Below are 12325 nucleotides of genomic sequence, written 5' to 3'. Positions count from 1 at the left end.
TGGAATTGTGTGTTTGCAAGAGAAGGCCAGACAAACTTGATGGGGGCTCCTGGTCCTGGGGTCTCAATCCAGATAATTCAGATGTGTGATTAGGGGGCCTCTGAGCACCCTATAGATGGGATCTGGGATGGGGGGAAGGGTGGGGTATCCCCATGGCCGTGGTGGGCATGGGATGTGTAGGTGTTGGTACACACACACACACACACACACACACACACACACACACACACACACACGGGAGCCTGGCTCTGGATCCTGAGTTGCCCGTCTCTTGGGAGTCTGCAGGTCAGCTGGGAGCTAGACTGTTTTCGTTTGTGGTTTGACCCTGGGGAGGGGGGGTGCCAAGCCTGAGAGCCACCCCCCGGAAGCACCTGTGTATCCTCTTCCCTCCCCCTCTCCAACCCGGGGTGGGGGGCTGATTGACCAGGGAGGACTATGTTCTTGCTTCTCTTTTGCCTGTTGAGGGAGGCTGGCCCTGGGATACATTTTATCAGGTTAGTCACCCAGGACTGGGAGACCCCTGGGCAGGAGGCTTGGGGCGGTGGAAGGGGTGCTTAGAAAGGACACCTGAGCCTAGGAGAGCAGGACAGCCTTCTGGTCGCTTTCCTGTCCCCTCGTTTCCGGTGAGGGCAGTGGGGGAGGGGCGCCCCAGCTGCAGCTGCACAGCCTCCAGCCTCCCTTCCCCTGGGCCACCTCTGGGGCTCCCTAGGCTCTGGGAGGGACTGTTTCTTGTAGCTTCAGGGAAGGAGCTAGAAGCCCCTGTGCTCCTGAGGCCTGGCTGTGGGGTCTCTGGTTGTACTGGGGGCTGAGATCCTAAACAGGGGCGTGTCCCGGAGGTGCAAAGACTGAGGACATTGTCTTGGGTGGTCAGTTTCACTACTAGAGTGGTTTTTGTTGTTGTTGTTGTTGTTGTTTTTGAGGTACTGGGATGGAACCCAAGGGCATTCTACCACCAAGCTACACCCCCAGAGCTATTTTTTATTCTTTATTTTGAAACAGGGTCTCACTGAGTTGCAGAGGGCCTCACTAAGTAGCTGAGGCTGTCCGCGAACCGCCATCCTCCGTCTCAGCCTCCCAAATGCTGGGATAACAAGCGTGCGCCACCGCACCTGGTTTAGAGTGTGTTATTTTTTTAAATTCAGATTCTTGTAGGTGTTAGGGTGGAAGGCAAGACAGAGGCCAGTTTGAAGATCAGGGGACAAGCTTGGGTCACAGTCATGCCTGCAGGCTGGGGCTTTCTGAGGGAGAGTCTGCAGAGCTCCCTTACCAGGAGGGGGGAGGGACTCTGGGAACAGGGCCCACTTGGGAGCCACCTTTACCCCATAGGGCCTGGTCAGCCAGGCCCTGGGGTGAGCTGGCTGCAGCTGTGCATGCAGGGTGGCTTGTCTCTGTGGGTGTGCTGGGGGGGGGAGCAAAGCCATCTTCTAAGAGGCGGAGGGTGCACAGAAGGCCTCACACACAGGCACACAGATGTGAGCCCTGTGAATCACCCCTCTAGTGAGTCAGCCCCCAGGATTCCCGCTGGGGAGTGAGCGAGGCCAGACTGAGGTCTGTCGGTCCATCTGTTGGTCTGCCTGCCTCCTGCCCTTGCTGGAGAGAGGGGCGGGGGGAGAGAAAGTGTGTGTGTGTGTGTGTGTGTGTGTGTGTGTGTGTGTGTAGGTGGCTGCAGGAAGGCGCTGGACGGTTTTTCTGGGAAGGCTTTGGGCAGAGGTCAAGATAGCTGAAAACATCGCAGTGTGGGTCTGTGAAGGAATCTCCCAGGGGAGGGAGAGCAGTGCGGGTCCTGGGCAGGTCTGAAGACGCTGCCCTGCACCTCAAGCTCCTGGCTGGGGCCGGAGGGCCCACATCCAGGCCTGGAACCCCGTGGAGAGGAAGCAGGAGCCTGCGCCTGCCCTATGAGCTGCCACCTAGAACTTTCTCCTTCTCCTTCCAGGCTGCCTGTCCCCCTGCTCTACCATGACTGGGCTTCTGAAGAGGAAATTTGACCAGCTGGAGGAAGAGGACTCCTCGCTGTCCACCTCCTTCTCCAGCAGCCTCTCTGATTCCTGCTCTTCGGTCTCCCCTGCCTGGGACCCAGAGGAGGGCCCCTGGGGTCACACACCCTTGCCGGACCTGGACCAATGTGGCTCCCGCAGTTTCACCCGTGAGTCCTGCCTTCCCTGGAACCCCCCACACTCTTTCTTCCTTCCTGAGAGATGAAGTTAAGAGGCCCTTGGCAGAGCTGTTTCCACCCCTGGAGGGCAGATCCCCACGGCCGCACCTCCTTCCCTGGGCACCCATAACGTCCCCTTCCCCTGACCATTGACGCCTGGACCCAGCTGGACTGGCCTTTGACCTTGGGAGTCCTGACTTCCAGGAGCCACCTGGGGCCTTTCCACACGGCCCCTCCTTTCTCTTCCAGTTTCGTTTTCTAGCCAGCACCCAGTCCCTCCTACAAACCCGAACCTCGAGGTTCCACACCCCACCCTGCCTGCCTGCCTGCCCGCCCTGTCGCGGGGCCTGCCGCCCCAGTCCTCCTTGTTTAAACACTGGTCTGCTTGGCCTGAACACTCTGGAAAAGGTTTTTTCCCCCCAGGTTGTTTTCCAGGCTTGTATAATTCTGATTCCAAACTGATAAAGAGGGCTAGGGCTATGTGATATCTATGTAATATATCTTTTACAAAGTATGCTTTTTAGCACATAGGCTCCAACAATACAAATAGTCTTTTGGAAGGGAATTCCCTCAGGTAGCTGGGTGGGTAGATTAGGTCAAACTATATGGAATGGCCAATATGTGACCAGTTTATAAACTAATATGCCAGTAAATGAGCAAATAAGGCAACCTAAGGGGGGGGATGGGAGAGGGGAAGAGGAAAATCCTCTAATGTTCATGATGTACATTAACAAACATCAGAGTCAATCACTAAGCCAGATAGATAGGAGGAGGGAGGGGGAAGGAATGGGGCGGGAATTGGGGAAGGGCTAATTGGGTGACGCGTGCACGTATGTCTCCACCATCTTGTACTCCATTAAGATGTGTGACTGCAATGCACCAATAAATTTGTAAAAAATACGCCAGTATAGGTATTGAATGTATCTGTGTAGTTTATTAATTAATATAAATCAATACCTTAAAAAGGAAAGGCCTTTCTAAATCTATTGTAAAAGAGTAAAGCTATGAGGGAAACTATTTTTTGACTAGTACTAGTGTATACTAATTGTATACTACTACTAATCAAAAGTAGTGTATATTATATATATGACCTGGACTCAATCCCTGGCACCAAAATATACACTTCTCTATGAAATACCATAGTAGAAATCTGAAATATTTGCACAGGTAGGTTAAAGAAAAAGAGCTTCTACAGATCAACAGAAAACTGTACAAAAGACCTAAAAAAGGCTGGTAGTGATTGGGAAATGTTTAATCCCGTGCGTACCAGTCACACAGACGGTTAAATGACACAAGCCGGTGTCAGCATGGATGTGTCTTTGGTTTCACCAGTTCTGATCCCAGTCTGGCCGGCTCATAAATCCAGACCTGTCTCTTTTCAGGGAGGGTGGAGGAGAGGATGGGGGAAGGGCGGCTCTGTGGGTCTTCATGGAGGTGGTCCAGGTCTCACAGAGGATTCACCCCTGCCCGTTCTCTGCCTTCCTTACAGCTCCATCCATCCTGAAGCGTGCTCGTCGGGAGCACCCAGCCCGCGTGGCCTTCAACGGCACCACCGTCTTCTACTTCCCGCGGTGCCAGGGCTTCACCAGCGTGCCCAGCCGTGGTGGCTGTACTCTGGGCATGGCCTTTCGCCACAGCGCCTGCCGTCACTTCTCCTTGGCCGAGTTTACGCAAGAACAGACGCGGGTCCGGCGGGAGAAGCTCCGCCAGCGCTTAAAGGAGGAGAAGCTGGAGGTGCTTCGGTGTAAGGTACGGGACCCCTCTTCGTGGCCCACGCGCTCTGGCGGCTCCCGGAGTCCTAACTTTGGTGCCATTTTGCATGTTTTGTGTTCGGGCAAAAGGCCTGTGGGCCCCGCGATGGGCAGAGTCAGCCTGGATTATCTGCAGAGGCAGGAAGGGGCCCCAGGCAATTGCAGGAGGACCCGGGGCGTGGTACCCGCATTGGCGGCATGTAACGTTGGGGGGATGTGTGGGCCCTGATCTAGGATGGCGCCAGCGGGACGTCGCTTGACGGATGCAGAGGCCAGTGTTCTTGGCTGTGCCTCTAGCCTGGGGCTGCCCACAGTGCCCCGTGTGGTCTATGCACTTGGGAGGGTTTGTCAAACGTCCACACTCCTCATATCCTTCTCCCATGGGTGCAGCTTTCCGCGGCCGGAGTCCCCGAGGCGGAGGCGGGCCTGCCCCTTACAGTGGACGCCATCGATGACTCATCTGTGGAAGAGGACTTGGCGGCGGCCGTGGCAGGTGGGCGCTTGGAGGAAGTGAGCTTCCTCCAGCCCCACCCAGCTCGGCGACGCCGGGCTCTGCTGCGGGCTGCAGGGGTGCGGAGGATCGACCGCGAGGAGAAGCGGGAGCTGCAGGCCCTGCGCCAGTCCCGGGAAGACTGTGGCTGTCGCTGTGATGGGGTCTGTGACCCCGAGACCTGCAGCTGCTGCCTGGCGGGTATCAAGTGCCAGGTATGGGTGCCAGGTTGGGCTGGGCTGGGGGTCCTGAGCCGGGCGGGAACCGGGGGGCTTCTTGGCATCCCGCGGACGGTCACTCACCCATGGCTCTGCTCTCTCTGTAGATGGACCACACCGCGTTCCCCTGTGGCTGCTGCAGAGAGGGCTGCGGGAATCCTAAGGGCCGTGTGGAGTTTAACCAGGCGCGAGTGCAAACCCATTTCCTCCATACACTCACCCGCCTGCAGCTGGAGCAGGGGTCTAAGACCCTTGGGGAGCTGGAGGCCACCGGCCCGGGCAGCCCACCCAGCCCTGGCCAGCAGGACCTGATCCCTTCTTTCCCCCTGGCCAAGCCCCCCGTGAGCAGCGATCTGGGAGACAGCAGCTGCAGTAGCGACATGACCGACTCTTCCACGGCATCGTCCTCGTCCTCGGGCACCGGCGAGGCCCCGGACCTGCCCGCCCGCTCCGGCCTGCCCGGCCCTGGCTTCCAGCCTAGCATGAACGATGACAGCCTGGCGCGGATCCTGAGTTTCAGTGACTCCGACCTCGGCGGGGAGGAGGAGGAGGAAGAGGAGAAGGAGAGGGGTGTAGAGAACCTGGACCACCTCAGCTGCTTCTACCCAACGGACATCTTTGGTACTGGGGACCCCGGTGGCCTGGCCAGCTGGAGCCACAGCTACTCTGGCTCCAGCCTCGAGCTGGGCGTCCTGGATGAAAACGCCAACCTGGATGCCAGCTGCTTCCTCAATGGCCTTAGAGTGACCAGAGAGAACGGCCTCCCTGGCGCCTCGGGGCCTCCCGGCGTGGACGCCGGCCAGAGGAGCTCGCTGGACCTCAGCCTGTCTTCCTGTGACTCCTTTGAGCTGCTGGAGGCTCTGCCTGATTACAGCCTGGGGCCTCATTACACGTCCCAGAAGGTGCCCGACAGCCTGGGTAACCTCGAGGCCCCGCACTGCCCCTTGCCTGGCCTCTCTCCCCCGGGCGATACCAGCGCCTGCTTCCTGGAGTCCCTCATGGGCTTGTCCGAGCCAGCTGCTGAAGTCCTGGCCACCTTCCTCGATGGCCAGTTCGAGGACAGTGCCCCAGGATCCCTAGCCGAGCCTGTTCCGGTGTGAGGACCCCGGGGGGCCTGCTCCCCACCCCATGAGCCCCGATGCTGCTTTTTTGGTGTGATTTCGGGGCTCTCCCGGTCTTAATATCTAACAGTCTCCCTGTTGGTGCCCTGTGGGCACTCCCGGTTTTCATGCAACACTCTGAATTTATTTATTTATTTTTTATGAATTTTTCTGCGCTGGAGAGAGGGCGGGGAGAGGGCTTCCCCTTGTGGCCGCCTGGCTCCCCACGCCGCGCTCCTCCACCTCCAGGATGTGCGCCGAGAGGAGGAGACGGGCTCTCGGAGCTTCCTCACAGACCTCTTCAGTGTCTGTGTGATGTCCCTTAGCCCAGAGATGGCCTGAAGCCACCTCATGACTTCCAAGCCGCTCTGAGCCCTAGACCCTTGGGTGGAGGGTGATCCTCTGGACTGTGAAGACTAATTTATTTCCATAATTTATTTGGAGATGAGCAGCTTTGGCTGCGCCTCTCGGGCCGGTGGGCAGTGCTGGGGGCAGGGTCCCTTTTGTTGGACCTTGGTGTAGACCAGGTGTGGATGCAAACCCTGTGGTCAGCTGCCTGGCTCCTGGGTGGCTGTGCAGGCAGGGCTGGGCTGACCTGCTGTGACCAAAACCGCCTCGAGCCCCCCTGGCCCCTCTGCCTCCCTCCCCAAAGGTCACGTCCTGAGGTGTAAGGTGGGGTTAGAAGCCAGAGGCTCGGGCTTGCCCGGGAGCACCAGCGTGGCCTGGCCCACCATCTCAGGGCTGTGGGCCCTGCCTGCCACCCTGTCTCCTGGATGTCAGGGAGGGCTCCTTAGGGCTTTCATGTCCTGCCTGTGCTGATGTTGAATTTTGAAATTTCACATCAATTTTTATATTGTTCCTAAATATCAGAACTATAATTTATTCATTCCTCTGTGTGTCTGTGCCAAGAACCCTAGGCTCTGGGCCTGGCCCTGCCCGCCAGCCCGAGAGCTTGAGGGAACGCGTTGTACCTGAGCTGACAGGTACCAATAAAGAGGCTTTATTTTTAACAGTGTGGTCTGCATTCATGGGGTGGGGAGCACGGGCATGCACCCAGGAACTGGGGGGTCAGGCCTAGGGACACTGGCAGCCTTGGGGGCAGGAGCGCCACACAACACATTAGGCCTTCTTCCAGGAAGCCAGCTGCGGGCTGGCTGGGCGGATGGGGCCTCTTTCCCTTGGGATTAGCCCACTGCCCTTTGGTCACGGTCATCGGGGGCTCCCTGCCTGGGGCAGGTGAGGACACCCTCCTTTCCTGGAGCCTGGTCGGGAAGGCGAAGCTGCCTTCCAGGTTGGGGCAGAGCGGTGGGATGTGGCCAGTGGAGGCTTGGCTGGCGATGAGCTCGGCAGCTGTGGCACCAGAAGCCGCAGGGCCTCGTCCATTGGCACCAGACAGACCTGTCTGACCTGCCTCTGCAGCCGAAGTGGGCTGCAGGCCAGAGGAGTGGGCCACACCCGGCCCCAGGGAGGTGTAGCCACCTCCCACTACGGGATGCTACTGTTTACAGGTGCCAGCAGGGGCGGGGAGCATCACGGAGCCCCGGCCACACTCACTGCCTCACAGGGACCAGGACCCACTGGAATCCTGGTTCTACCCAGTGAGGTGACTTATGCAAATCACCTTCCTCAGTACTGTGCAAATAATAACCCTGCTCACATAGTAAGCTTGCTGCTCCAGTGTGCAGGGCACCGGCGAGTGCATGGACTGCCAGCCTGTGCACGGGTCTGCAGTGCTCACTCTGTTTCTGCCTCTGGGTTTAATTTTTTTTTTTTTTTTTTTTTTTTTTTTTGCCAGTCTACAAGACTCTGGCCTCTAGACATGCGTGGACAAGACCACGTGGTCAGTGGTCATGAGAGGACTCATGGCTTGCAGTGTGGGCTGCGGTGGAACAGCAGGTCCTATCAGCAGCTTGTCCAGGAAAAGTGAGGCCTTGGGCTGCGGAGTCCTGCCTCCTCACCCTTGCCAGTGCCTGGAGGGCCTTTCTGCAGAGACTGCTTTAGCCTGCAGGACCCCAAGTCTGGGACTCTCTCCGAGGACCCAAGAGTCTGCTCTGACTGCCGGGTCTGGGTGGCAGCCCCGGCTAGAAGCCCCTCTAGGGATGCTACTGTTTACAGGTGCCAGCAGGGGCGGGGAGCACCACGGAGCCCCGTCCACACTCACTGCCTCACAGGGACCAGGACCTGCTGGAATCCTGCTCCATGGCTCAGGCCCTGACTGGCCTCAGCTGCCTGTTTCCTCCCAGGGCCACAGGGGCACTTGGGCAGAGGTTGTTTGTGAGACAAGGGATGGTAACCTGAGTTTTGCATTAATGCACATTCCCTTTATAGCATAATTCTCCAATACAGGCAGATTTGCTGGACACCACAACTATGTCGTAGACAGGAGACAGGAAAAGGAACCCAGTTTCCCCAGAGGGAAGATAGTAGTAACCTGGGGAGGCATTCCAGATGGGCGACTCATAGTCAGAGGCCATGTGCATGGTCAGCAGTGTGCTATAAAGACCGCCCAGCACCACCAAGGATAAACAGCTGGGCTCTTCTAAAAGGGCCCTTTACCTTTACCTCTCCACTCTTCCCAAGCCTTACTCAACAGACAGCTTCTCTGGAAGACTACCTTATCTGCATTCTACCCATACTCGGTATATATATATATATATATATATATATATTTTAATTTATATATATTATATATTTATATATATAAATATATATAAATATATATTTCTTTTGGTACTGGGGATTCAACTTGGACATTCTGCCTTTGAGCTATACTCCCAGATCTATTTTATTTATTTATTTATTTATTTATTTATTTATTTGTGGTAGTGAGGATTGAACCCAAAGGCATTCTACCTCCAAGCTGTACCCCCAGCCCTATTTTTATTCTTTATTTTGAAGGTCTCAGTAAGTTGTGGAGTGCCTAAGTAGCTGAGGCTGGCCATGAACCTGTGATCCTCCTGTCTCAGCCTCCCAAGTACTGGGATTACAAGTGTGTGCCACCATGCCTGGCTCGTATCTTTCTTTTTTTTATGGTATTGGGGAATGGAATCCATGGGCCTTCTGCCTCCGGGATACACTCCCAGCCCTATTTATATTTTATTTGGAAACAGGGTCTTACTGTGTTGCTGAGAGCCTCACTAAGTACCCTTGGCTGGCTTAGAACCTGCGTGATCCTCCTGTCTCAGCCCCCCAAGAACTGGGATTACAAGCATGCACCACCACGCCCGGCTAATATTTTTCTTTAAGTCAATTATCTCAGTATACTTAATAAACACATTCTACACACCAGCACCCCATGAACTCATGTTTGTTGTGTTAGTTATTCTGCTACATAAACAGGTGTAAACACCCAGTTATTAAATTAGGGCTGGGGATGTAGTTCGGTGATACAGCACTTGCCTCTGTCTGTGAGGCCTTAGGTTTGATCCCAGCACTGCAGAAATAAGTACTTAAAATAAATCTTAAAGTAGTTGCTGTATTTTGCTGGCAGAAAGTTGTTCCGTGATTTGGGAAACAGATCTAGCCTAATTTCCTGCCCTGGATGGAGACACCGACCCAGAGGACGTGGGAAGGTCCCATGGGGAGATCCAGGGCCTCCTGAATCCCAGTTCTTTCCCCTGAGGCTGGACTGCCATTACTACCATCCTGAAAAACAGGAAGAGTGGTATTGGGAGCACAGCAAAGGTGACCTCTGTCACCCTCTTGCCAGTTACAATGAACATTATTCATCTGGATAGGGGCCACTGCACCCTCTCCCTGAGGCACTCACAGGGCTCCAGGAGGAGAATGAGTTGGCTAATGTCTTTTACAAAAAGCTAAAGTGGGCGCTAATTTTTCCTGGAATGCACTTCCCTGTTCCAGCCAAGAGTAATCAGGTTTGTCCCAGTGGGTATCAGCAGCAGCGTTGGGGGAAGGGATGGGCCTGGCCACCCTGCAGGGTCTGAGCTCCGGGGCCTGTTGCTGGCCCTCCTGTCCAGGTGCACCGCCCAAGCACCCCAACCCGCTGCCCAGAAGATTGGGCAAGCGCGGCAGAGAGGAGCAGGCGCTTCTTTAGCTCCTGGATGCTAGGGACCGGACAGGAGAGGCAAACCCAAGGGCCTTCTACCCCTGAGCTACACTCCAGCCCTATTATTTAGTCTTTATTTTGAAACAGGGTGTCACTGAGTTGCAAAGGGCCTCACTAAGTAGCTGAGGCTGTCCTCGAACCATGATCTTCCTGTCTCAGCCTCCGGAATGCTGGGAGTACAAGAGTGTGCCACCATGCCCGGCTCTAGGCAAAGCATTTAAAAACTATAGGGTGTTTTCTTAACCACTATCCCACTAGGAGCCCCCTATCTGTTCCCCTCAGGCCCCATCAAGGGTCCAGGATAAAAGTGTGGCCTGTTAGAAGTGCCCAGTGCAAGCTAAACCGATTGGTATCTTTCTCCCCAGGGCAAAGTCACTTCTGAGCCCTCAGTATGTAAAGCCCCTCAGGCCAGATGAAGCATTATTCCAAAGAAACCGCATTCAACATAGAAACAGGGAAGATTATGCCATTTTCTGAATTTCTTCTCTGAGGACCCTCTTCCCACCCGCTCTCTGTGAAACTTCTGTAGGTTAATGGTGTCTGCTGGCCCAGGGCCCCTCTGACCAAAGCTAGGGCCTCAGGGACCCCTGGGCCTTTCCCAGGATCTCCTCTCTGATCTTGGGGTAGGCGGGGTACTCCACAAGGACCTGGTACAGAGAGAGAATGGTGGAGAGCGTCAGGCGGGGTCGGGGCACCACACCCCCCTGCCCGGGCCAGCGGCTTACGCTGTGACACACTTCAATGGCTTCCACGAACTTCTTGTCCTTCAAGTAGTTGAAAGCCAGTTTAAAACCTGTGCAGGGGCAGAGAGAACACAGGGGGCGCCCCCATGACCTGAGAACCCTTTTGGTCCCCCACCGGGCCTTTGGCTCTGGGGTTGGGCAGAGGGACCCCATGCCCTAGCCTCCGCTCCTCCCCGGGCCGCCTTACCGATGGCAGGGTTGGTGTGATGGCTGTACTTCCAGGCCAGCTCGTAGTTGGTGGCCGCGTCCTTGTAGGACTGCTCCTTCTCCATGATGAAGCCCATGTACTCGTAGGCCTTGCAGCAGGACTGCAGGGAATGCCCGTCAGAGCCCCCGTGGTGGACGCCGCCACCGCCGTGTCAGAACCAGAGGGGCCAATGTGAGCCGTATTAACCCAAACCCTGTGGGGAACCTAGGGGCACTCGTGCCCTTCCTGGGGGCTACTTGTGCACCCCCTCTCTGCTACCCCAACACTGGCCTAGCCACTTTCCACAAAGCTCCCTGTCCCACCACACTGACTGGTGGTATGCCTGGATGTTGCAAACATCCTTAGGAACCCCTGCATGCCCCTGACCCCTGCACTGGCTCTCTCTTCTCTCTCTCTAGTACTAGGGAGGGAACCCAGGGGCATTCTACCTCTAAGCTACACTCTCAACCCTATTCTTTCTTTCTTTCTTTCTTTCTTTCTTTCTTTCTTTCTTTCTTTCTTTCGAGTGTGGTGGTACTGGGGGTGGAACCCAGAGGTTTTTCTACCTCTGGGCTATATTCCTAGACCTATTTTAAATTTTATTTGGGAACAGGGTCTCACTAAGTTTCTGAGAGCCTCACTAAGTAGCTAAGGCTGGCTTACAACCTGTGTGATCCTCCCGTCTCAGCCTCCCAAGCGCGGGGATTACTAGTGTGCGCCACCACGCCCAGCATATTCTTGACTTTGAAACAGGGTCTCACTGATTTGCAAAGGGCCTCACTAAGTAGCTGAGGCTGCCCGCGAACCGCGATCCTCCTGGCTCAGCTTCTCAAATGCTGGGATGACAAGCGTGCGCCACCAGGCTCGGCTCTTTCTTTCTCTGCCAATGTGTGTACCCGGTGCTCGCCTCCCGCCCTCAGTCCTCCCCATTCCAGTCCTGGCCCGGGGCCCGTGCAGCATGCCCCCACCTCGCCTCCCCACCCAGTCCCGCCTGCCGCTGCCTCGCTCCTTGCCCTGCCTTATTGTACTGCACGCAGCGCCGCAGCAGCTCCGAGGCCAGGTCGAACTTGCCGCCCTGGCAGTAGATCTCAGCCAGCAGGAGCCAGCTCTTCTCCAGGTCCTCGGCCTCGGCCAGCGCCCAGACGACCTTAGCCAGGCGCTTCAGCTGCGTGCGTGCCTTGGGGACCTGCTTCAGCAGCATGTAGGCCTGGGCCATGGCCAGCAGGGCGGCCACGCTGTCCTTCTGCACGTGGGGTGGGAAGCGGCGTCAGCGGGCAGGCCGGGCACGTGTGCCACACCACCCACGCGTGCCCGGGCTGGCGCACCTCGGCCTGGGCCATCTCGATGAAGGTGCCCAGCGCCACCTCCACGTTGGCCTTCTCCCGCGTGGCCATCAGGCAGTGGCCCTGCAGCAGCCGCAGCTGGGCATGCCCGGAGGCGGAGCGCGGGTAGAACTCCCGCAGCAGCTTCTCCGCCGTGCGCACGCCGAGCTGCTCTGATTCCCTCCTGTTGGTGGGACTATGGGTGTGGCACGCAGGCTGCCAGCCTGCCCCTGCGGCCCGCAGCTGGCCGGCTGGGCAGGCTCTCCCTCCCTTCCCCAGGCTCCCGCCCGGCCCCT

General features: G+C 56.7%; 2 protein-coding genes across 2 annotated transcripts in view; one reads left to right on the top strand and one right to left on the bottom strand.

Moving 5' to 3' along the window:
- Window positions 1-1950: 1950 nt before the first annotated feature.
- On the top strand, window positions 1951-5711 carry CSRNP1 (cysteine and serine rich nuclear protein 1; the record flags this gene model as incomplete). Its single annotated transcript, XM_080715920.1, has 4 exons — window positions 1951-2143; window positions 3642-3901; window positions 4294-4608; window positions 4719-5711. The coding sequence occupies exons 1-4, from the start codon at window positions 1957-1959 to the stop codon at window positions 5709-5711; spliced, it is 1755 nt and encodes a 584-aa protein (XP_080572046.1). The 5' UTR covers window positions 1951-1956.
- A 4635-nt stretch (window positions 5712-10346) lies between these two features.
- TTC21A (tetratricopeptide repeat domain 21A) overlaps window positions 10347-12325 on the bottom strand; it is a gene marked incomplete at both ends in the record, with an annotated part of 34735 nt that continues 32756 nt past the window's right edge. Inside the window, 5 exons of the mRNA XM_080715881.1 lie at window positions 10347-10424; window positions 10503-10570; window positions 10708-10828; window positions 11726-11950; window positions 12033-12225. Of these exons, the coding sequence (XP_080572007.1) occupies window positions 10347-10424; window positions 10503-10570; window positions 10708-10828; window positions 11726-11950; window positions 12033-12225 (685 nt within the window). The remainder of the gene's footprint in view (window positions 10425-10502; window positions 10571-10707; window positions 10829-11725; window positions 11951-12032; window positions 12226-12325) is intronic.

The sequence above is a fragment of the Muscardinus avellanarius genome (assembly GCF_963383645.1).
Source record: "Muscardinus avellanarius genome assembly, chromosome: 18".
NCBI classification, from domain to species: Eukaryota; Metazoa; Chordata; class Mammalia; order Rodentia; family Gliridae; genus Muscardinus; species Muscardinus avellanarius.
This window is presented reverse-complemented; position numbering and strand designations above follow the sequence as displayed.